This window comes from Bufo gargarizans, chromosome 1 (assembly GCF_014858855.1).
Source record: "Bufo gargarizans isolate SCDJY-AF-19 chromosome 1, ASM1485885v1, whole genome shotgun sequence".
In the NCBI taxonomy this organism is placed as follows: Eukaryota; Metazoa; Chordata; class Amphibia; order Anura; family Bufonidae; genus Bufo; species Bufo gargarizans.
The window spans coordinates 309,761,423-309,787,287 of NC_058080.1; the positions used below are offsets into that span (position 1 = coordinate 309,761,423).

Consider the following 25,865-nt stretch of genomic DNA (forward strand, 5'->3'; position numbering starts at 1 on the left):
CCGTGAGGGGCATATTGAGTCCATGAAAGATTGAAATTTTTGTCCTAAGTTAGCGGAAAGTGAGACTTTGTGAGAAAAAAAACAAAAAAAATCAATTTCCGCTAACTTATGCAAAAAAATAAAAAATTTCTATGAACTCGCCATGCCCCTCATTGAATACCTTGGGGTGTCTTCTTTCCAAAGTGGGGTCACATGTGGGGTATTTATAGTGCCCTGGCTTTTTAGGGGCCCGAAAGTGTGAGAAGAAGTCTGGGGTCCAAATGTCTAAAAATGCCCTCCTAAAAGGAATTTGGGCTGCTTTGCGCATCTAGGCTGCAAAAAAGTGTCACACATCTGGTATCGCCGTACTCAGGAGAAGTTGGGGAATGTGTTTTGGGGTGTCATTTTACATATACCCATGCTGGGTGAGAAAAATATCTTGGTCAAATGCCAACTTTGTATAAAAAAATTGGAAAAGTTGTCTTTTGCCAAGATATTTCTCTCACCCAGCATGGGTATATGTAAAATGACACCCCAAAACACATTCCCCAACTTCTCCTGAGTACGGCGATACCAGATGTGTGACACTTTTTTGCAGCAAAGGTGGGCAAAGGGGCACATATTCCAAAGTGCACCTTTCGGATTTCGCAGGCCATTTTTTACACATTTTGATTGCAAAGTACTTCTCACACATTTGGGCCCCTAAATTGCCAGGGCAATATAACTACCCCACAAGTGACCCCATTTTGGAAAGAAGACACCCCAAGGTATTCCGTGAGGGGCATGGCGAGTTCCTAGAATTTTTTTATTTTTTGTCGCAAGTTAGTGGAATATGAGACTTTGTAAGAAAAAAAAAAAAATTAAATAAAATCATCATTTTTCGCTAACTTGTGACAAAAAATAAAAAGTTCGATGAACTCACTATGCCCATCAGCGAATACCTTAGGGTGTCTACTTTCCGAAATGGGGTCATTTGTGGGGTTTTTCTACTGTCTGGGCATTGTAGAACCTCAGGAAACATGACAGGTGCTCAGAAAGTCAGAGCTGCTTCAAAAAGCGGAAATTCACTTTTTTGTACCATAGTTTGTAAACGCTATAACTTTTACCCAAACCATTTTTTTTTTTATCAAAGACATGTAGAACAATAAATTTAGCAAAAAAATTATATATGGATGTCGTTTTTTTTTGCAAAATTTTACAGCTGAAAGTGAAAAATGTCATTTTTTTGCAAAAAAATCTTTAAATTTCGATTAATAACAAAAAAAGTAAAAATGTCAGCAGCAATAAAATACCACCAAATGAAAGCTCTATTAGTGAGAAGAAAAGGAGGTAAAATTCATTTGGGTGGTAAGTTGCATGACCGAGCGATAAACGGTGAAAGCAGTGTAGTGCAGAAGTGTAAAAAGTGGCCTGGTCATTAAGGGGGTTTTAGCTAGCGGGGCTGAAGTGGTTAAGGTGAAAAATGGTAAGGTCCTTAAGGGGTTAACGTATGTTTTGAATGTTATGGACTCCTCGGTCACTTGACATGCAGGCTGCCATAACAAACACGCTGGTGTCACACTGCCAAAGCCAGAAGTGGATCCGGGAAAGAGAAGTTTTATCTTTCCTTTATAATTTACATTCCCTTCCAACCCAATTTTGGCCAAAAAAATACTGCATCAAAAACTGCCACAAAAAGCTGTGTATGACACTAGCCTAAGCGCGCATTATAGCAGCCTACATTCTGTGAATAATCCATGTATAGTTTATAGTTAAATGTGCCTAAACTGTATAATAAAGGTAGCTGTACAATTTTGTTTATTAAAAGAAACACTGACTAATAATTAAGTGAAGCTGATACAGGTAACTGAAGATTATGTGCATCGTGCATGATCTCTGCCTTTGTTGACTGAGTCTTAATACGGACTCTGTTCTATAACATCTCATTAAATGTGGGCAAACCTCTCATTTCTTTGTTTTCAATTTTTTTTTTACATGGGAGGTTTCCTTTCTGGAGAGCTCTTAATCTTCCAGCGCAACAAAGGCAGTATAAAATTTCATCAAATGCAACTTCCTAATTCGAAAGTTCCCAGGAGAACTTTTCCTACAGCAGACTGACTAGTTTTCAAATAATAAGACGAAACATGATCCCCTCCTGTGGTCTGCTTCAGATATACCTGAAAGCCCATGTGTACCTAGTTATCCCAAGGACAAAACATGCAGGTGGAGGAAAAACAAGGAAAATAATAATTTCAGCAACTGCAGAAAGAAAACTTTTAATTTAGCCATACTTTGCGTTACTATTCGCGCATAGATGTGCATGAACCCGTCTTACCATTGTAGAAGTGAATTCATCTGACAACTGTATAAATGTACGCAAAAGTATCAGTTTTATCATTGTATAATGTAAAAGTTTATACGTGTTACCAATGCAGGGGGAATGGGCTTGAATGTGTATCCTACTAGGTATATGTCACCACTGCAAGTATGTTAACATCCTATGTAAATGTATTTAACCCGTAGAGGACCCGCGCCATACATGTACGGCGCTACCGGACGTCACAAAATTTTAGTTAGGCTACATGCACACGAACGTTGTTTGGTTCCATGTCCGTTCCGTTTTGGGTTTTTTTGCAGATAGGATGCGGACCCATTCATTTCAATGGCTCCGCCAAAAATGCAGACAGCAGACCATGTACTGTCTGCATCAGTATGTCCATTCCGTAGCCCAGCAAAAAAATATAGAACATGTCCTATTCTTGTCCGTTTTAAGCATTGTTACAATGGATCCGCAAAAAACATACGGTCATGTGCATGTAGCCTTAGGTAGAGTTAGTGTAGTTTTTTGTATGCACATAATATGTGTGCGTGCATGCGTCCTGCACCTGCTGAGCGCTGATCGGTCAGCTCAGTTTACTGTGTAGTTATTTTTTCTCAAGTAGTTAGTTATAGCTATATATATAAATCTCTATATACATACAGTACAGACCAAAAGTTTGGACACACCTTCTCATTCAAAGAGTTTTCTTTATTTTCATGACTATTAAAATTGTAGATTCACACTGAAGGCATCAAAACTATGAATTAACACATGTGGAATTATATACATAACAAAAAAGTGTGAAACAACTGAAAATATGTCCTATTCTAGGTTCTTCAAAGTAGTCACCTTTTGCTTTGATTACTGCTTTGCACACTCTTGGCATCCTCTTGATGAGCTTCAAGAGGTAGTCACCTGAAATGGTTTTCACTTCACAGGTGTGCCCTGTCAGGTTTAATAAGTGGGATTTCTTGCCTTATAAATGGGGTTGGGACCATCAGTTGCGTTGTGGAGAAGTCAGGTGGATACACAGCTGATAGTCCTACTGAATAGACTGTTAGAATTTGTATTATGGCAAGAAAAATGCAGCTAAGTAAAGAAAAACGAGTGGCCATCATTACTTTAAGAAATTAAAGGGGTTGTCCGGGTTCAGAGCTGAACCCGGACATACCCTTATTTTCACCCCGGCAGCCCTCCTGAGCCTGGCATCGGAGCATCTCATGCTCCGATGCGCTCCCGTGCCCTGCGCTAGATCGCGCAGGACACAGGCTCTTGTGTTTACAATAACACACTGCCGGGCGGTAACTTCCGCCCAGCAGTGTGTTCGGTGACGTCACCGGCTCTGAGGGGCGGGCTTTAGCTCTGCCCTAGCCGTTTTACTGGCTAGGGCAGAGCCAAATCCCGCCCATCAGTGTCGGTGACGTCACCGGGGTTCCTGTCAGCCCCATAGAGAGCCCCGGTACGTCACCGGAACTCAGAAAAATGCCTTTGCCCTGCGCGATTTAGCGCAGGGCAAAGGAGAGCATCGGAGCATGAACTGCTCCGATGCTCATGTCAGGGGGGCTGCCGGGGTGAAAATGGAGGGATGTCCAGGTTCAGCTCTGAACCTGGACAACCCCTTTAAGGTCAGTCAGTCCGAAAAATTGGGAAAACTTTGAAAAAGTGTCCCCAAGTGCAGTCACAAAAACCATCAAGCGCTACAAAGAAACTGGCTCACATGCGGACCGCCCCAGGAAAGGAAGACCAAGAGTCACCTCTGCTGCGGAGGATAAGTTCATCCGAGTCACCAGCCTCAGAGAATCCCAGGTTAACAGCAGCTCAGATTAGAGACCAGGTCAATGCCACACAGAGTTCTAGCAGCAGACACATCTCGAGAACAACTGTTAAGAGGAGACTGTGTGAATCAGGCCTTCATGGTAGAATATCTGCTAGGAAACCACTGCTAAGGACAGAAGACAAGCAGAAGAGACTTGTTTGGGCTAAAGAACACAAGGAATGGACATTAGACCAGTGGAAATCTGTGCTTTGGTCTGATGAGTCAAAATTTGAGATCTTTGGTTCCAACCACCGTGTCTTGTAGCGGCATGCTATTCCATCCGGTTTGCGTTTAGTTGGACCATCATTTATTTTTCAACAGGACAATGACCCCAAACACACCTCCAGGCTATGTAAGGGCTATTTGACCATGAAGGAGAGTGATGGGGTGCTGCGCCAGATGACCTGGCCTCCACAGTCACCGGACCTGAACCCAATCGAGATGGTTTGGGGTGAGCTGGACCGCAGAGTGAAGGCAAAAGGGCCAAAAAGTGCTAGAATATGACATATTTTCAGTTGTTTCACACTTTTTTGTTATGTATATAATTCCACATGTGTTAATTCATAGTTTTGATGCCTTCAGTGTGAATCTACAATTTTCATAGTCATGAAAATAAAGAAAACTCTTTGAATGAGAAGGTGTGTCCAAACTTTTGGTCTGTACTGTATATACATAGAAATCAATTTTAGTTAGGTAGTGTTAGTGTAGATTATCGCACGCACATAATATCTGTGTGAGTGAGTGCGTCCTGCACATGCTGAGCGCTGATCAGAAACATCAATTTTTCTGACCGTTCTGCTCAGTTTACTGTGCACATTTTTATTTTTTCATGTAGTTAGTTATATATATATATATATAAAAATCTCCATATACATAGAAATCAATTTTAGTTAGGTGGTGTAGGTTCGTGCGTGCATCCAGCATTTTTTTTTCTACTCTTTTCTCTATATTTCAAATTTATAACAATTATCAGCCCCAAATTCCGGATTTTGTCCGGAATACAGATAGACAGTGTGGGCTTCACTGAACTAGATTTTTTCAAAATCATTTTCTCTGAAGATTTAGTAAATTTTATGGTGGCCCAAACCAATTTGTACACCCAACAATTTATAGCTCAGAACCCTACCTCGCCATATGCTAGACCCCTAGGTTAGACCCCAGTAAGTGCAGCAGAGATGAAGTTTTGGGGACTCGTGCTGCATATGGGCGTAGTAAAGAAGCCAAACGTCAGACAATATTGGAGTTTGGACATTTTTTTTTACCAGACTCCAATTTACAGTAAGACCATGACCCCGAAGCGTTTTGAGTGAATTTGGAAATTCCTACACTACAATGACAATAAACAGTGCCCACCCCAAAATGACCCGACATTTGACCGTCTGTTCAACGTTAGGTCCGTCCTTGACCACTTTAACACCAAGTTCGCTGAGGTGTACAACCCTGATAAAAATGTATGTGTAGAGGAGTCCCGGTTACTTTTCAAAGGGAGGTTTAGAGTCCGCCAGTACCTGCCTAGCAAACGGGCAAGGTATGGCATAAAAATTTTCAAATTTTGTGAGAGTAGCTCCGGGTACACCCACAAGTTCCGTGTTTATAAAGGAAAAGATTCCTGCATAGAACCCCCAAAATGCCCCCCCTCCCCATCCTAGAAGTTAGTGGAAAGATTGTGTGGGACTTGCTGCACCCACTTCTGGATAAGGGTTACCACCTCTATGTGGATAACTATTATACCAGCATACCCCTATTCAGGTCCCTAACTGCCAGAAGTACTGTGGCTTGCGGCACATGTTGCAAAAATCTGAGAGGCCTCCTTAGATCCCTGTTAGGGCAACCACTGAGAATGGGTGACAGTAGAGCTCTCCTCCATGAGAACATGCTGGTGGTTAAGTACAAGGACAAGAGGGACGTCCTTTTACTGACTACCATTCATACAAACACCAGCTCCCCTGCTGATGTGCGAGGTAGCACTACCACTGTCCCCAAACCAGTTTGCATCCTGGACTACAATAAGCACATGGGAGCGGTGGATCTTTCAGATCAAGTTCTGAAGCCCTACAGTGCCAAACGAAAAACAAAAGTGATACAGGGTGTGTTCCAAAAGGGGGATAAGGAAAGACACCATTTACAACTGTGAAACCTGCTCTGAAAAACCTGGCCTGTGCATGCAGGAGTGTTTGAGAATCTATGGAATATTAATTTTATCCTTGATGTACCCTGTAATTTTACCACCTTATACCTCTGATTTAGTCCGCATAGCTTACATATCCACTTTTCACCAACCACTACATGTTCATTTCTATGAAACACCTGTTAGGTCAAAAGTGCCCTTTCCACCACTTAAAATGTTCATACAGCAGGCTACGAGCACATATGGGGTGTGAACATATACTGGGGTGCATTTTCTCCTTTAACCCCTTGTGAAAGTGAAAAATTGGGGTCTGCTAGTAATCTTTACAAATGTGTGCTTTAAAATGCTTCTATCAAGTAATTCTGCCTTCTGTGAGACACCTGTTTGGTAAAAAGTACCCTTTCCACCACTTACAATGTTCGTACAGGGGTGCTGTTTCTGAAATGGGATCAATTCTTGGGGGTTTTCATTCTGGGGACATCAGGACATTTTTTAAATGTGACATGGCAGCTAAAATCCATGTCTGCCAATTCAGGTCAGCAAAATCCATATTTAGCTGTTTGTATCTAGAGCCCTGCCATGCGCCCATACATCACTTTTGAGCACATATGGGGTGTTGGTGTATTCAGGGGGAAATGGGGAACAAAATGTGGGTGGCATTTTGTCCTGTTACCCCTTGTGAAAGTAAAAAATGTGGATGTAAAGCATTGCCATTTTTTATTTTCACAGCCAAGCATTTCCTAATTCTGTGAAACGCCCGATGGGTCTAAGTGCTCACTATACACCTTGAAATATTCCTTGAGGGGTGTAGTTTTCAGAATGGGGTCACTTTTTGGGGGTTTCCGCTCTAGGGCCACCTCAGGGTGTTTTCATATGCGACATAGCTCCCAATTACCATTCCAGGTAAATCCTCTTTCCTAACAGCAATATGGTGCTCCTTCCACTCTGAAGCCTGCCGTGCGGCCATACATCATTTTCTGAGCACATATTGGCGTATTCGAGGGGAAATGGGGAACAAAATGTGGGTTGCATTTTGTCCTGTTACGCCTTGTGAAAGTGAAAAATGTGGGTGTAAAGCAACTTTTTCTGGAAAAAATTGTAATTTTTTATTTTCACAGCCATGCGTTTCCTAACGCCTGATGGGTCTAAGTGCTCACTACACACCTTGAAATATTCTTTGAGGGGTGTAGTTTCTGGAATGGAGTCACGTTTTGGGGGTTTCCACTCTAGGGGTACCTCAGGGTGTGTTCAATTGTAAGATGGCAAAGGTCAATTATTCCGGAGAAATCTGCCTTCCAGAAGCCATTTAGTGCTCCTTTCCTTGTGACCCCTGTGGTATGCCCATATAGCAGTATACAAGCACATATGGGGTATTGCTGTAATCAGGATAAAATGGGCAATATATTAGGGGAATGCATTTTCTCCAGTTCCCCCTTGTGAAAGTAGAAAATGTGGGCCTCAAGTCCATTTTTCTGGAAAAAAAATAAATTTTTCATTTTCACAGCCAATTCCATGAATCACTTTGGAGGGCAAAGTTTTCACTACACATCTTAAAATGTTCCTTGAGGGGTCCAGAATGGGGTCACTTTTGGGAGGTTTCCACTCTAGGGGTACTTCAGGGTGTCTTCATATGCGACATAGCTCTCAAAAACTTCCCTTTTGAACCCTGTCATGCATCCATACACAATTTTTTGAGCACATATGGGATGTTGGCGTATTCAGGGGGAAATGGGGAACAAAATGTGGGTTGCTTTTTATCCTGTTTTCCCTTGTGAAAGTGTAAAATGTGGGTGCAAAGCAACTTTTTCTGCAAAAAATTAAAAATTTTCATTTCCATAGCCAAGCATTTCCTAATTCTAGGAAACGCCTGATGGGTCAAAGTGCTCACTACACACCTTGAAATATTCCTTGAGGGTGTAGTTTCCGGAATGGGGTCACTTTTTTGGGAGTTTCCACTCTAGGGCCACCTCTGGGTGTCTTCATATGCGACATAGCTCCCAATTACCATTCCACCTAAATCCATATGGTGCTCCTTCCACTCTGAAGGGTGCTGTGCGCCCATACATCAGTTTTTGAGCACACATGGGGTGTTTCTGTAAACTCCAGATTCTGGGTTTATTTGGCTGTTAACCCTTGATGTGTTGCAGAAAAAAATAGATTAAAATTTAAAAACTGGTAAAAAAAAAAAATAATGAAATTTTGAGGGGTGTAGTTTCTAAAATGGGGTGATTTATAAGTGGTTTTTAATATGTAAGCCCCAGAAAGTAACTTCATAACTGAACAGGTCCTTAAAAAATTGGGTTTTGGAAATTTTCTGAAAATTTTTAAGATTTGCTTCTAAACTTCTAAGCCTTCTAACGTCCCAAAAAATAAAATGTAATTTAAAAAATGATCCAAACATGAAATAGACATATGGGGAATGTAAAGTAATAACTATTTTTGGAGGTATTACTATCTATTATAAAAGTAGAGAAATTGATATTTAATAATTTTTCAATTTTTTTGTCATGAAGTACAATATGTGCTGAGAAAGCAATCTCAGAATGGCCTGGATAAGTAAAAGCGTTTTAAAGTTATCACCACATAAAGTGACAAATGTTAGATTTGCTAAAAATCGCCTGGTCCTTAAGGTGAAAAATGGCAGGTTCCTGAAGAGGTTAACCAAGTATATTTACATGTGTTTGGCTAATTGCAGGGTATGCAAATGAGCACTTGGCAACCTTTGCCTCTAATGCCACCAGATAGGGGCAAGCACCCAAAACAGTTGTCTGCAGATGAGGTGCTGGCATTGTTATTAACCAAGTCATGTCTCAAGGCCTGTTCACATCATTGACTTGCATCTGGAAGCATTAGGGCACACTAGTTGTCCGTCTCTGTTCAGTGTTTTGTTTGCGGCCAGTATTCGGAACCACACACTTCAATGAGGCTGCAAAAAAAACAAACAACTGAAATGTGCGTTCCATTTCCATGTCCGTTCCGCAAATAAATAAAACATGTCCTATTATTGTCCCATTATGGAATAGGACTATTCTATTATGGACCAGCAGTTTTGTGAAGCAGTTTTGTGGGGATTGCACACAACCGGTATCTGTTTTATGGGGATCCGCAATTTGCGGACTGCAAAACAACAACGGTCGTGTTAATGAGCCCTTAGAGGTAGAGCTTGCTAAGAGTCCCTCTTCCAGAATTCCAGAGGAGCATTGCCTGGCCTCTAAGACGTCTCACACTGTTTAGGACGCTCTCCATAAGGAGATATTGCATTCCCCAAATTGTGGCTAATATCACACAGGCAGTAATCCAATACTGTGGGGAAAAAAAGACTATCCATACGTGTGCACACGGAGACACTTCAGTATTTTTTGCTGAACCATTGAAATGAATGGTTCAGTATATGTTCCGCATACTGAACTAAAAAAAACGGCCACATACTGAACGCAAAATACTGTCGTGTGCATGAGCCCTAAGGTTGTGTTCACACATACTGTGAACATTTTATTAAACCAGCCCAGAGATCAAAATCTGCAGATTGTTTGCATTTTACATGTCCGCGTCCCACAATTTCACCTCCCGTGACATGTCTGTGTTAGTAATTACTTCTGGAGCATCTATTCATACAGTATACTGTAACTATGTGGTGTCATTCTCTGTTACTCCTACTAAAGGCTTAGAAGGAGTCTGCAATAAAATGTACAACTGTAAGCAGTTGGATTCATAATGCATTCAGAAATGTGGGAATAATAGAGTGTCACACGTCAGAGGTGTGAGAATAGATGCGAGTAGTTACTACAACAGGCATGTCCGGAGAGGCGACAGGTCCTCTTTAAAGTATGTCTAGTGATTTGCTATTTAGTTCTATTTATCCAACCAAGACACTTCATGTAACTGAAATGTGTACACATAGAAGCAGTTAGGGTACTTTCACACTAGCGGTTTTCTTTTCCGTCCTAGGGGCTCAATACCGGAAAAGAACTGATCAGTTTTATCCCCATGCATTCTGAATGGAGAGAAATCCGTTCAGGATGCATCGGGATGTCTTCAGTCCAGTCTTTTTGACTGATCAGGACTGAGATGATACCACAGCATGCTGCGGTTTTATCTCCAGCCCCCCAAAAACTGAACACTTGCTGGAATGTATTAGTGCCGGATCCAGCATTCAAAATACCGGAATGCCGGAAGTGTACTTCTGGTCTGCAAATGTGCAGACCGAAAAAAAATTGAAAAAAAAACAAACAAAACTGATCCGTTTGTCCATATGACAAACGGACAGACGGATCCTTTCTTGCAATGCATTTGTAAGACGGATCAGGATCCTGATCAGTTTTAAAATGCAATCAGTTGACATACGTTTTGACAGAACTGCCTGCTGGATTCCTCTGCCGCAAGTGTGAAAGTGCCCTTACAGGTCATTCTTTGCTCTCCAACTTCACATAATCCTCATCATGCAGGAAGTGCGATAACCAGATGACTGCAAGCATCTGGGGAATCTTTCAGAACATCTAACCCGTAAAAGGACTAGTGCAGGGATGGGCAAACTGCGGCTCTCCAGCTGTTGTAAAACTACTACTCCCAGTATGCCCAGTCTGCCTACAGCAGGGCATTATGGGATTTGCAGTTTTACAACAGCTAGAGAGCCGCAGTTTGCCCATCCTTGGATTAGTACATATGGGGCGGAGGAGAACTGAATGGGTTTTCTCATATAGTTAACACATTTCTATACCCCCAGCTTTCTGCCATTAATGAACAGAAGTAGTTTATTCTTAACTATGGGCTTGGCTACTTTGGCTAATAATGGGGTGATCCTTCCCTTTATTAACTCCATAAATTTTAATATAGCATATGGAAAAGGCATAAAGAAGACAACTTCAAGGGGGGGATATTCCCATTATAGGCCACCAACTGTGCAGGAAATTGCCATGAAGCTCCTTGAAGTAAATGAATTTGCTTTTATACCAAGGATCAGGTAAGTACTCATCAACGAACCCTGATCGATCAGTAAGTGGTGGTATATCATAGTGATATGCTATCACTTACTGTAGGGAAAACCACTTTAAAGGGAACCTGGTCATCTTGATTAAGCACTGGTAAGTGCAGTACTACATGAGTGGCAGTGGCAACACTGACCTCCGATCAGAACTTTATATACCTATACTACCCGATCCCCGCAACCAAGCTTTACTGTAATACACTGGCTTGCACATATAATTGAAAGGATCTCCTAAGCATAGGTTTGTGAGTGCTCTCAATTCTTTAGGCTACTTTCATACTAGCATTTTGGCTTTCCGTTTCTGAGATCCGTCATGGGCTCCAAAACGGATCAGTTTTGCCCTAATGCATTCTGAATGGAAAAGGATCCGCTCAGAATGCATCAAGTTTGCCTCCGTTCAATCTCCATTCTGCTTTGGAGACAGACACCAAAACGCTGTAAGCAGCGTTTTTCTGTCCACAATGTGGTGCGGAGCAAGACGGATCCGTCCTGACACACAATGTAGGTCAAAGGGGACAGATCCGTTTTCTCGGACACAATAGAAAACGGATCCGTCCCCCATTGACTATTAATGGTGTTCATGACTGATCCATCATGGCTATAGAAGACATATGGTAATACAACCGGATCCGTTCATGACGGATGCATGCGGTTGTATTATTGTAACAAATGCGGTCCCCAATACGGCAACAGGCAGCACACGTTCGTGTGAACGAGCCCTAAGTCTGAGAACATTCTCTGAACAGATGTAAAATTCTGTGCGCATTGTTACACAGAGCTCCAAATTCTCACTAACAGACATGTAAATTATCTTCTTCTGTCTGCCCACCTCTTACCACTAGGGTAGCTGGCGGGATAACTGTATACCGGTTTATTATGGACTTTAGTCTAAGTTGTACGCAGTAAGCCTAAGCTTCCCTAGTAGTGGCTGCAGGTAGCCAGATATCTTATTCCCTTCTGTACCTATGCTGGAGATTCGGAGTTCTGTATCAGACAAATGGCGCTTCCACAATATAGAAGACATATTTAAGGGGTTTTCCGAGAATGAAATAAATGTTTGTAACAGCTGGTCTTTATCTACACTGCTGCAGCGATGACGAGCCAGCCACCTGATCGGAATACTGCAGCCAATCACTGACCTCAGCCATCTCATGCTGTATACCACTGGGGCCAGTGATTGGATGCAATGGCTACTGTATTATCCTCTTATGGGTATTGTTGCACCTTTCCTATCTCCAATAGGTATGAGGCATATAAGTTTTAACTGTACCAAAATAGATTATCTGAGCCCATATTTGTAGACAATAGCTCAAGGAAAAAAAAGTGGAATGGACATTGATGTGCATGTATAGAAGATCTATCTGTACAACTAATACCTTCTGACTGTAGGCTCAGCATTCATGTCATTACAGAAGTGTACTTTGGCATCATCAGAGTAAGGGCTTGTGCACAAGGCCGCACTGTATTTTGTGGTCCACAAATTGTGGATCTGCAAAACACTGATGCCAGCTGTGTTCGTTCCGCAATTTGCGGAACGGAATAGGCAGCCCATGAGAGAAATTCCTATTCTTGTCCGGAAAACGGACAAGAATAGGACGTGTTCCATCTATTTTGCGGGCCCACAGAACACAAGTACAGATGCGGAGAGCACACGGATTGCTGTCTGCATCTTTTGCGGCCCCACTTAAGTCAAATAGTGGTGATGTGGATGAGCCCTTAGGCTGTGGTGCGGTCACACACACAGCATAACCATATCTAAAAAAACAAATCATAACTTCTGCAGAGACCAAAAACCCCAGCTGCTACGGAACCTTGTAGAATCACACATGCATATTTTGGAGCACTTTTTGATGCAGTTTATTGAAAGCCAGAAGTGGATCCAGCAGGGATCAAACATATAAGTCCTTCCTTTATATCTCCCATTCCACTTGAACTTTCTCTTGGTTTGGCTCAAAAATTGTACTGAAAAGCTGCACCAAATATTTCATTTAGGCCGAATGCACGCGTCCGAAAGCGGTCCGCGGTATCCCGGCCTGGCATCCTGCTGACAATAGGAGCGCACGGTGTCATTGGTTGCTATGACGCCATGCACTTCATACCGCCGCTGAACTACAGTAATACACTGGTATGATCTATACGAGTGTATTACTGTAGTGCAGCTGCGGCATGAAGCGCACGGCGTCATAGCAATCAATGACGCCGTGCGCTCTTGCTGTCAGCAGGATGCCAGGCCGGGATACCACGGACCGCTCACGTCCGCGTTCTACGGCCGTGTGCATTCAAGCCTTAGTTTACGGACTTTCTATGCTTCATGTCAATCATAAAGCCGAACGTGCTTTGGTGTGGTGCAAACACTATGTGAAGACGTGTAATATTGTCAAACTTTGGTGTGGAGGGTGCATTATGTCATATAGCAGAAATTTGTATGTGGTCTTCACACCATTTACTTACTGAACCACGGAGAAATAAAACAGGGACGCCAGTTCCAAATTTTTCCCCCAAAGCTTCCACTGCAGACAAAAACTGGAAGGCTTGAGGACCAAAGTCTTGGAGGCTGTCTTCTTGATCAATAATTGAAATGTTGTGACTTAATCTAAAGGCAGATAAAATTATTAGTCTGAACAAAGGAAAACTTTTCTTTTAAAGCAATACAAGAAAATAGAGTCTCAGCTTCCAGTAAACTAGAAATTCTACTGACCTAAAGCTGGGCATACACATTCAATAGCTGTAGGCCAACAACTAGTTAGAGATTTTCACTTTAATCAGCAGTATCAACCCTTCCAGGCAATACTCCTGGAACCCGTCCTGCTGACAAGATGCGCATTAGATGTGCATTAGCTAAACCCAAAGATTTCGGCCGAGCATCTAATTTGTATGGTGGCCTCCCGACTAGGGGAGCTAGGAATTGGGCATGTTAGATTTCAACTGTCCAAACCTTTTGTTTTCAAGAGATATTCCACTGCCAAAGGTGTCTGGCAGCAGGTTCACTATATATGCATGCTTGGTAAGGGAAAGACAAGAGAGATAGGTGTGAACAAAACGCGTATTCACCCCACAACTTGTGTGTATGGCCAGCTTTAGTCTTATAAAATATCCTAAGCCACGTGCCTTCCTCCCTCAATACCTCTGCCAAACTGAAGAGAGGAAGCCATGTACCCCTAGGCCACCAGGACACAAAGGTGGGAAGGTGCGTACTAATATGGGCTATCTGTCTTTCACAACTAAAGCTTGGCCTGCTCCTCAAATACATTAAATAGGGGGCTTCAATGACAGGGTCTCGGGGAAACGTGCAGAAACTGCGGCATGCTGTTATCTCGGTGGTAAAACATGGTCAGGGATACACTTAGTATCTTGGTAGTGCAGCAGTATGATGTTTGCTGGCTAGCAATGAGACACTGTCTACATGATAACGCCTGGTTAGAGCTCCATTTCTGAACACAGTACAGGATGACTGTCTAGTCTACTGGAAGCAGAAGCAATTATCTGGCTGTCTACCCAAGACAATCACTAATGTGGCACCAACAAAATGAGCAGATTATTATATATATGGAAAGAGTCCAAGAGTGGAAGCACATTAACTGGAATTCAACATTTATATCAGATTAGTAAAATAAAAGTCCACATAATGACTAATTCATTAGATCTGAAAAAGCTAAACTTAAAAGGGGTTTTAGAGAGTTTAATACTGATGACCTATCCTGCGGCCTTCGGTATCTGATCAGTGGGGGTCCGACACTCGAGACCCCAACCGATCAGCTGTTTGAGAAGGCACTGGCGCTCCAGTGCCCCTGCCTTTCTGCAGCTTACCAAGCACAGGGCCGTACATTGTATAGCGGCTCTGTTTAGTATTGCGCTCCTCCCCATTCACTTCTATGGGGCTGAGCCGCTCCTAGGCCACGTGACCAATAAACATGTCGGCACAGGCCTAGGAAAGGCTAGAGAAGGCCACGGTGCCCCATTCTATAATAATCAGTAGTTCCGAATACATTTGAAAATTAAAGTTCTTAGGCTTCTTTCACTCTGGCGTTAGGCTTGTCCGTCCGGCAGGCTGTTCCGGTAGGGGAACAGCCTGCTGCATCAGTACTAACGCTTGCACATGTGTGCTGCTTGAAGTTTGGCCTGGCCCCATTCACTATAATAGGGGTGGGCGGGAGATGGGGCCCCAGCATGGCAAACAAGCCGAGAGGCGGTGGGACAAAAACCGCAACATGCTGCGGAACAGCTTGCCGGACAAGCTTAAAGGGAGTCTGTCATCTCCATATGGCCATATACAGTGCTTACATGGCTCTGTAGCACACCTATACAGGATTGTAACGGTACCTTTGTCTTTGTCCTTAGACTTGCACCAGCAGGAAAAACGAAGTTTAATTCATATGCAAATGAGCACTCGCAAGTGCCCAGGGAGGAGTTCAGTGTGTAAGTGCCCAGGGGCGGCGTCTCCGATTTATTTTCACTTTACTCCTCTCCAGCCTCTGCCTTTGACCTATCGATGAGGCAAGAGACTTGGAGGGCGGGCAAAGGAAGAGGCTGGGGAGGAGTAAAGTGAAAAGAAGGCAGAGCAGCCTGGGCACCTACACACTGAACGCCGCCCCTGGGCACTTGCGAGTGCTCATTTGCATATGAGATAAACTTCGTTTTTTCTTCTGGTGCAAGTCTAAAGACAAAGACAAAGGTACCATTACAATCCTGTATAGTTGTGCTACAGACCCATGTAAGCACTGTATATGGCCATATGGAGGTGACAGACTCCCTTTAACGCTAGTCTGAAAGAAGCCTAAGGCCTCTTTCACACGGGCGTCAGTTTTTTTGCCTGGATAAGAGGCGGGTGCGTTGCGGGAAAATGAGCGATTTTTCCGTGCGAGTGCAAAACATTGTAATGCGTTTTGCACTCGCGTGAGAAAAATCGCGCATGTTTGGTACCCAAACCCGAACTTCTTCACAGAAGTTCGGGCTTGGGATTGGTGTTCTGTAGATTGTATTATTTTCCCTTATAACATGGTTATAAGAGAAAATAATAGCATTCTGAATACAGAATGCATAGTAAAATATCGCTGGAGGGGTTAAAAAAAAATAAAAAAAAATTTAACTCACCTTAGTCCACTTGATCGCGGAGCCCGGCATCTCCTTGTGTCTCCTTTGTTGACTAGGACCTGTGGTGAGCATTAAATAGAGGTAAAGGACCTTTGATGACGTCACTCCGGTCATCACATGGTCTTTTACCATGGTGAATCACCATGGTAAAAGATCATGTGACGTACCATGTGATGACCGGAGTGACGTCATCAATGGTCCTTTACCTCTATTTAATGCAGCAGCTCACCCCAGGTCCTGTTCAGCGCAGAGGAGACACAAGGAGATGCCGGGCTTCGTGATCAAGTGGACTAAGGTGAGTTAAATTATTTTTTATTTTTTTTTAACCCCTCCAGCGCTGTTTTACTATGCATTCTGTATTCAGAATGCTATTGTTTTCCCTTATAACCATGTTATAAGGGAAAATAATACAGTGAATAGACTGTCACCTAGCAACCATGCGTGAAAATCGCACCGCATCCGTACTTGCTCGCGGATGCTATGCGATTTTCACGCACCCCATTCACTTCTATGGGGCCTGCGTCACGTGAAAATCACACAATATAGAGCATGCTGCGATTTTCACTTAACGCACAAGTGATGCGTGAAAATCAACGCTCATGTGCACAGCCCCATAGAAATGAATGGGTCAGGATTCAGTGTGGGTGCAATACGTTCACCGCACGCATCGCACCCGCACGGAAAACTCGCCCGTGTGAAAGGGGCCTAAACCAGACAATCCCTCTAAGCCAGAGATGTATACCGTACAGACCAAATTACCATTCTGAGTGACCTCCAACCATCAATCAAAACGCAGACCTACTTGCCTGGGAATTGATGTTTCACAGAGATACAACTGTCTTTTAGGCCTCAAGCAATTGACAATATCAGTTTTGCGGACCACAAAACCGCAGGATTCGCATGAATAACCGATGTGATCTATGCGACAACCGAATTTTGCGGACATATTCTATCTTTTGACAGAATAAACGTATGGATACAGAAAGCACATGGATGATCTTTGTGCCTTCCGCATCTGTATGTCTGGTCAGCAAAAAAAATAAAATAATATGTCCTATACTTGGCCGCAAAAATGAAGTCAATCACTCCGCAAAGAATGCAGATACAACACGAACAGTATCCGCATATTGTGGGTCTGCAAATAGATACTGTCGTGTGCATGATGCCTTTTATGCAGAGAACAGAATACCATCAACAGACAGCAGCATCATACTATGTATTAGGGTCATTAAATCACTAAAAACAGGCACATGCCTCACCAGAAGTCAGTGAGACATGTCACCACTTTTTTTCTTTTATCCTGAATAGCTTGTTGTTTTAGAGAAGGAAAATGAGAAAAAAAATAAATAATAGACCTCAGATCAAACCTGCAATCTTCATCAGACCTCAGATCAGACCCCCAATCTTCATCACAACATAGATCAGACAAAAAATGAATAAAACTCATTCTGGCTGGCGTCGCCACTCAGGAGATCCAGAACGCTCTTCCTGCAGCAAAGCACTATGACAAGACGTCACACAGTTTCAGGTCATAGTGAGGACCCTACGTGCTGTCACTGTATGCTGTCAGGACACAGCGCATCGCAGCGCCCCATAATGGAAGCACTCATCAGTAACAATTAAGCCTCATTCACACGTCGTGCCTTCAGTCAGTGATTTCCATCAGTGATTGTTAGCCAAAACCAGGATTGGAGCCTCCACAGACATGAGGTATAAGAGAAAGATGTCTGGTTTTGTCTCAAAATAACTGATGGAAATCACTGACTGTGTGAATGAGGCATTAGATGATAAAATGACTCCATTTGCTTTATAAGACGCACTGCCATTCCAACCCCCTTTTGGAGGAGGGGGGGGGGGGGGAGAGAGTTTCTTATGAAGAAAAAAAATACAGTAATCATAAATTCTGGAGCAATTTCATACTGCAGTCTTAAGCTGTTTTCACATCACGTTTTTGTACCACATTTTATGTATATGTTGGGAAAAATGGAAGAAGAACTGTAGTATGCTGTGCTTAACCAAATGTCATGAATATACACTAATTGTGGGACAAAACCGTGATGTGAATGCTGCCTTAGTAAAAAATCTTCTGGAGTAAGATGCAGCAACATTTATCAAAGGGGTTTTTCAGGCTCCTGAAATTGACCTACCTATACTTAGGATAGGCCATCAATATCTGATCGGTGAGGGTCTGACAAGGGCACCTCCACCCATTAGCCATTTTAAAAAGAGCAGTACAAAGTGTAGTGGCTTTGCTGGGTTACTGCAGCTCAGTTCCCATTCACATATGAAAAGGCTTTGTGAAAGTGCAGTTAAGTTGGGTTCACATCACGTTTTTCACATCCGTTTAACTAACTGTCTGATTTGCCTTTTCATTGAAACAGGAGGAACCTTCAAGAAGCCACTACTTTCCAGAGCAGCAGAAGTTGTCCAGGCATTAGCCTCAAGAGATCATTTACCTGGTCTTGCAGTTATCACAACATTTTTCAGTTCCCATGATACCAACAGAGACCTTGCGGAGTTGTTTGTCTTCAAAATGGGACAAGATGATCCTACACGAGGGAACAAAGTGAGGTAAATACAAAAGAACAAGAATTTACATGTTAAATTGAATGAAGACAACAATGGACTAAAATTACCTCCCTTAATTTAACCTTGAGGGACACAATTATTTGGTTTTGCCTAATTCACAGACAGTGATCTCATTCTTGATAAGATAAAAAAAAATAAAAAAAAAAATACAGGGGCATATAGTGAAGGACCAAGTTACCAAATGTGGCACAGTAAAGAATAAAGCTAAAACAAAGTGTCGCTGCAACAAGTCTGCCTTCTAAATAGTAATATGATCCATGTAGTTTCCCACATCATACCTTAGGCTAGGACTACTTCGGCCAAACATACTACCAGTGGCCAAGCAGTGCCTGTTGTGTAATGACAGTAGGTTTCTTTGGTTTGCATGGGGAACAGAAACTCTATCCTCACAAGGAAATAACTCATAAGACATGACTAAGTGGTGAGCAACTTTTTCACAGATCCCCCTATTTAGTATATTATTACAGTTTGTTTGCTTAGGTTAAAGGAGACCATCGTCTCTCCTGACATGTCTAAGTAGCTACTTGCATGCCACGTTTAATGACAATTCTGGAGCATCTGTTCTTGACGGTTACCAACTGGTAACACCCATCTGGACCTTCATTGCAAACTGCTAGTAATTTGTTAATAACTTCTAGCAGTAATAATAAAAGGACTGCATATGATAGCTTCAAATGAACAGATTCTCCAGAATTGTTACTAGAAGGGGGATGCAAGTACGGTAGTTAAAAAAAGAAAAGGCGACATGAGAGGTTACAGGTCCTCTTTAAAATGGGAGTCCCTGTCCGATATAAGGGGTTTTCCAGGGGTTGCTGCATACTGCAACTCCTACAAAGAGCTGATCTGTGTGGGTGTCAAGCCCCCAGCGATCTGATATTGCTGCTGCATGCCCGAATTCGCACAGCTCCATACACCGTGCAGTAAAAAGCCATGGCCACTACACGTGGTCATGATATTTATCTAAGTCTGAACGATGTATGCGAGTTGTCTATGCACTTGCACTTTCTTGAGTTACATAGTGGACTAAGGTTACTGAGCCATTTGTTTTACATGTTACTAGAGGGAGCAGGGAGACCGTCTATCCCAAGTGCTGATTCCGGGTTGTTTGTCCTCGTTTCCCTGTTTATTGATGGCAGCATTCAAGGGCTAGGGGTCAATAAGCTGAATATGCAAGATTTGGATTTTAATTTAGCATTAGCCTAATGCCTCATGCACACGACAGTTTTTTTTCACGGTCCGCAAAAACGGGGTCCGTGGGTCCGTGATCCGTGACCGTTTTTTCATCCGTGGGTCTTCCTTGATTTTTGGAGGATCCACGGACTTGAAAAAAAAGTCGTTTTGGCGTCCGCCTGGCCGTGCGGAGCCAAACAGATCCGTCCTGAATTACAATGCAAGGCAATGGAGACGTATCCGTTTGACGTTGACACAATATGGTGCAATTGCAAACGGATCCGTCCCCATTGACTTTCAATGTAAAGTCAGGAGTCCCTTTACTTTCACACTTGTGTTCATAATGCAGACGGTGGCTCTGTTCAGAGCGGATCCGTCTGCATTATATTGTTAAAACATTTCTAAGTGTGAAAATAGCCTCAGACGGATCCGTCCAGACTTTACATTGAAAGTCAATGGGGGACGGATCCGTTTGAAAATTGAGCCACAGTGTGTCATCTTCAAACGGATCCGTCCCCATTGACTTACATTATAAGTCTGGACGGATCCGCCTGCCTCCGCACGGCCAGGCGGACACCCGAACATAACTTGAAGCGTCCCCATCACCATGGGAACGCCTCTACGTTCGAATATACTGTCGGATATGAGCTACATCGTGAAACTCATTTCCGACAGTATATTCTAACACAGAGGCATTCCCATGGTGATGGGGACGCTTCAGGTTAGAATATACTGAAAAACTGTGTACATGACTGCCCCCCTGCTGCCTGGCAGCACCCAATCTCTTACAGGGGGCCGTGATCAGCACAATTAACTCCTCAGGTGCCGCACCTGAAGGGGTTAATTGTACTATCATATCCCCCTGTAAGAGATCAGGGCTGCCAGGCAGCAGGGGGCAGACCCCCCCGCCCCCCCTCCCCAGTTTGAATATCGTTGGTGGCACAGTGTGCGCCCACCATCGGGCCCCCCCCCTTCCTCCCTCTATTGTTATAAATCGTTGGTGGCACAGTGTGCGCCCCACATCGCCCCCCCCCCTCCCTCTATTGTAATAAATCGTTGGTGGCACAGTGTGCGCCCACCATCGACCCCCCCCCCTTTCCTCCCTCTATAGTTAAAAATCATTGGTGGCACAGTGTGCGCCCACCATCGGCCCCCCCTCTCTCTATAGTAGTAACAACCATTGGTGGCAGTGTGCGGCCTCCCATTCCCCCCCCCCCCCATCATTGGTGGCAGCGGAGTTCCGATCGGAGTCCCAGTTTAATCGCTGGGGCTCCGATCGGTAACCATGGCAACCAGGAAGCTACTGCATCCCTGGTTGCCATGGTTACTTAGCAATAGTACAATTGTAGAAGATTCATACTTACCTGCTTGCTGCTGCGATGTCTGTGACCGGCCGGGAGCTCCACCTACTGGTAAGTGAAAGGTCTGTGCGGCGCATTGCTAAAGAACTGTCTCTTACCAGTAGGAGGAGCTCCCGGCCGGTCACAGACATCGCAGCAGCAAGCAGGTAAGTATGAAACTTCTACTGTTGTACTATTGCTAAGTAACCATGGCAACCAGGGCTGCAGTAGCTTCCTGGTTGCCATGGTTACCGATCGGAGCCCCAGCGATTAAACTGGGACTCCGATCGGAACTCCGCTGCCACCAATGATGGGGGGGGGGGGGGGGGGAATGGGAGGCCGCACACTGCCACCAATGGTTGTTACTACTATAGAGAGAGGGGGGGCCGATGGTGGGCGCACACTGTGCCACCAACGATTTTTAACTATAGAGGGAGGAAGGGGGGGGGGGGGGGCGATGGTGGGCGCACACTGTGCCACCAACGATTTATTACAATAGAGGGAGGGAAGGGGGGGGGCGATGGTGGGCGCACACTGTGCCACCAACGATATTCAAACTGGGGAGGGGGGGGGGGGTCTGCCCCCTGCTGCCTGGCAGCCCTGATCTCTTACAGGGGAATATGATAGTACAATTAACCCCTTTAGGTGCCGCACCTGAAGGGGTTAATTGTGCTATCATATCCCCCTGTAAGAGATCGGGTGGTGCCAGGCAGCAGGGGGCAGTCTTGTACAAAGTTTGCAGTGCATTCTAACTAGAAGCGTCCCCATCACCATGGGAACGCTTCTGTGTTAGAATATACTGTCGGAAATGAGTTTTCACGAAGTGAAAACTTAGATCAGAAAAAGGTTTTATGCAGACGGATCTTCGGATCCGTCTGTATGAAAGCAACCTACGGCCACGGATCACGGACACGGATGCCAATCTTGTGTGCATCCGTGTTCTTTCACGGACCCATTGACTTGAATGGGTCCGTGAACCGTTGTCCGTCAAAAAAATAGGACAGGTCATATTTTTTTGACGGACAGGATACACGGATCACGGCCTCGGCTGCAAAACGGTGCATTTTCCGATTTTTCCACGGACCCATTGAAAGTCAATGGGTCCGCGAAAAAAAACTGAAAACGGCACAACGGCCACGGATGCACACAACGGTCGTGTGCATGAGGCCTAAGAGACAGTAGGCGTGTTTTGCAGCACATGAAACAAATACAATGCTGTAAACAAGTGTCAAAATAAAAATGAGTTCATACTTTCGCCTGCAACTACTTGAATTAAGGTATTTTTCCATCTTTGCTAACATTTTCAATTTGTAGTCTCGAAAACCTTCATTTTTGATCTCGCTAAGCATGTGCCTGAAAACGGGGAAAAAAAATATTCGTTAATTCACAATATTCCATTTATGCATACAATAATTCAATAAACAGTTTTTATTTAAAAAACAAAATTCATCCAAACACTCCAAACACTTCTCAGCCTCCTCCAGTATCTACTTCCTGCCAACACGTTAATCAATGACTGAGGCAGGTAATTTCTTCTGTTTTTTTTTTAAAGTTGTTCTGACCCCCCTTTTATTGGTTGGACAACCCCTTTAAGGCCTCATGTACTTGGCAGATGCTAAACTGCAGCACATGAAGGCCCTACAGTTCCGCATTACAGAACCATAGGTACCCGAGTGCTTGGCACAGTGCCTCTGTGGATCACTGTGTTAGCATTGCTTTCAGGGGAGAACACCTCTGCGATATGGCATCTGATGAAACATGGTCCAATCTCCAAAAACATTCATATGAAATTGGAAGCATACAAACATAAGACACCAGAGGTTTCTAGGTGCGCCATATTTTCGCTCCTTACCACAACTCTGAACTAATACGGTTGTGTGAATGAGCTCTTAGGCCCTCTGGCACATGAGTTTTTTTTCCGTTTACATTCTGTTTTTTGCGTTCCATATACGGAACCATTAATTTCAATGGATCCGCAAAAAAAAAAAAAAAAAACGGAAGGTACTCCGTATGCCCTCTGTTTCTGTATTTCCGTTCAAAGATAGAAAATGTCCTATTATTGTCCGCATAACGGACAAGGATAGTACTGTTCTATTAGGGGCCAGCTGTTCCGTTCCGCAAAAAACGTAATGCACACGGACGTCATCCGTATTTTTTGCGGATCCATTTTTTGGCGAACCGCAAAATACTGAAAAAGCCATACGGTCGAGTGCACGAGGCCTTAGGCTGATTTCTTCTTTCACTACTCAATCATGACTACATACAAGGAAATTAATGGTGCTGATTTCAGGATTCTGAAGGCACGAATCATGGTCAACTCAAACTCCGCCGTGTAAGGCCTCCTGCACACGACCGTATGGCTTTTTTAGTGTTTTGCGGTCAGTGTTTCACGGATCCGCTGTTCCGTTTTTTGCTTCCGTTGTGTTTCCGTTTCTGTTCCGTTTTTCCGTTAGGCATATACAGTATACACATCGAAAATATTGGGCTGGGCATAACATTTTCAATAGATGGTTCCGCAAAAAACGGAATGGAAACGGAAGACATAGGGATGCATTTCCGTATGTGTTCCATTTTTTTGCGGACCCATTGACTTGAATAGAGCCACGGAACGTGATTTACAGGCAATAATAGGACATGTTCTAACTTTCAACGGAACGGAAAAACGAAAACGCAATTAATACGGAGTACATTCTGTTTTTTTTGCGGAACCATTGAAATGAATGGTTCCGTATACGGACCGCAAAAAACGGCCAGTAAACGAAAAAAAAAAAAAAAACGGCTGTGTGCAGGAGGCCTTAATATTGAGATCATTGGTGCTTTATTGAGTCACTATGTCTAAGGCTCCACTCACACGTCCGCAACGTGTTTTGCGGATACACAGAGCCGCAAAACACGGAAAGCGGGAATGTGCGTTCCGAATTTTGCGGACCGCAAATTGCCGGCACTAATGGAATATGCCTGTTCTTGTCCGCAATTTCGGACAAGAATAGGACATGTTCTATTTTATTGAGGAACAGAAGTGTGGATGCGCAATTCCGTGTCCGGCCAGCACATCATGCTGCCCTATAGGAATGAATAGGTCCGCAATGCCGTTCTGCAAAATGCAGAACGAAATTGCGGACGTGTGAATGGAGCCCAAGACTCTTGTAGACCACAGAAGGCATTACTTCTTGGAGCATGGGAGCTAATGTGAAGCAGTAAAATCCTACAGCACAGACTTAGGAGGCAGAGCATATAGCAGAGTATGAGAAGCCTGACAAAGCCTTTAATCAAATTAATGTATTGGATTTTTTTGAGAACTGTAGGGATAGCGGAAATGAACACCAAACGTAACTTGTATTCCTCTAGGAGTGTTTCCTTGCTGCTCCTGCTCATATCACAAGCCATACAGCAATGCTCTAGTACTGGACATGGTAGTCTGAACGGGACATAGGCTAATTTTTTTATGTTTGTTAATTAGGTTCTCATTTACTTGTCCTGTATCATGTTCTTTTAAAGGTGAAATCTAAAACGGTTGTAAACTGTGATCTGCTGTATGAATATTTTTATATTTACCTGTTAAACTTCATATCGGTGGGAGCCCACAGAACATGGCAGCTACTAGGCAGACCGTCTCTACCGGCTCGACCAATTTCTTGATAGTAGGATTCCATTTCTTTAGGAGCTCCATAGTGGATAACTTTACGGATGTCTGGTTTATTGATACCCATGCCAAATGCCACAGTAGCCACAACACACTGCAAAATGCAGAAACTGTTGGTCATTATTACTCAACATAACACTTTAGTTTGGCACAATACTGGCATCTCAAGGAACAGCTCAAAATACTGAAAAAAATAAGAGATCTGGAGGACAGATAAATAACCCATCCTGCTCTATCCACCACCCCAAAAGATACATCTTGTTTGCAAATTTTTTTATATTTCCTGCCAGCTTCTGGCCACATATTGACTGCAGATATTACACAAACTATTGACATCCAGTAAAGGAATGGAGCGTTATTTTCCAGGGCTCAGACAAATTCGGGTGCATACGTATGCACAATATTATACAGATAGAAAGAAGAATTAACACTGGCCTCAGGAATCAAAATTTGAACTAAACATTTTCAAGGGACATTATACATCCAGAGCCAAGGTAAATACGTTATTCTTCAAGCATGCTTCTAAAGATTTGTTGTGTTTCTTAACCCCTTCAGGACACTGCCATTTTTCACCTTAAGGGCCAGACCATTTTTAGCAAATCTAACATGTGTCACTTTATGTGGTGATAACTTTAAAAACGCTTTTACTTATCCAGGCCATTCTGATGTTTTTTTATCGTCACATATTGTACTTTATGACAGTGGTAAATTTGAGTCAAAATATTTCATTTTTATTTATGAAAAAATAAATACCAAATTTACAAAATTTTTGAAAAAATAGCAAATTTTTCAATTTCAATTTCTCTACTTTTATAAAAGATAGTAA

At 43.3% G+C, this 25,865-nt stretch overlaps 1 protein-coding gene across 1 annotated transcript in view; it reads right to left on the bottom strand.

Moving 5' to 3' along the window:
- WRN (WRN RecQ like helicase) overlaps positions 1-25,865 on the bottom strand; it is a 187,958-nt gene that overhangs the window by 37,907 nt on the left and 124,186 nt on the right. The window contains 4 exon segments of the mRNA XM_044278366.1: positions 13,658-13,799; positions 18,754-18,846; positions 22,648-22,749; positions 24,952-25,133. Coding sequence (XP_044134301.1) covers positions 13,658-13,799; positions 18,754-18,846; positions 22,648-22,749; positions 24,952-25,133 — 519 coding nt within the window.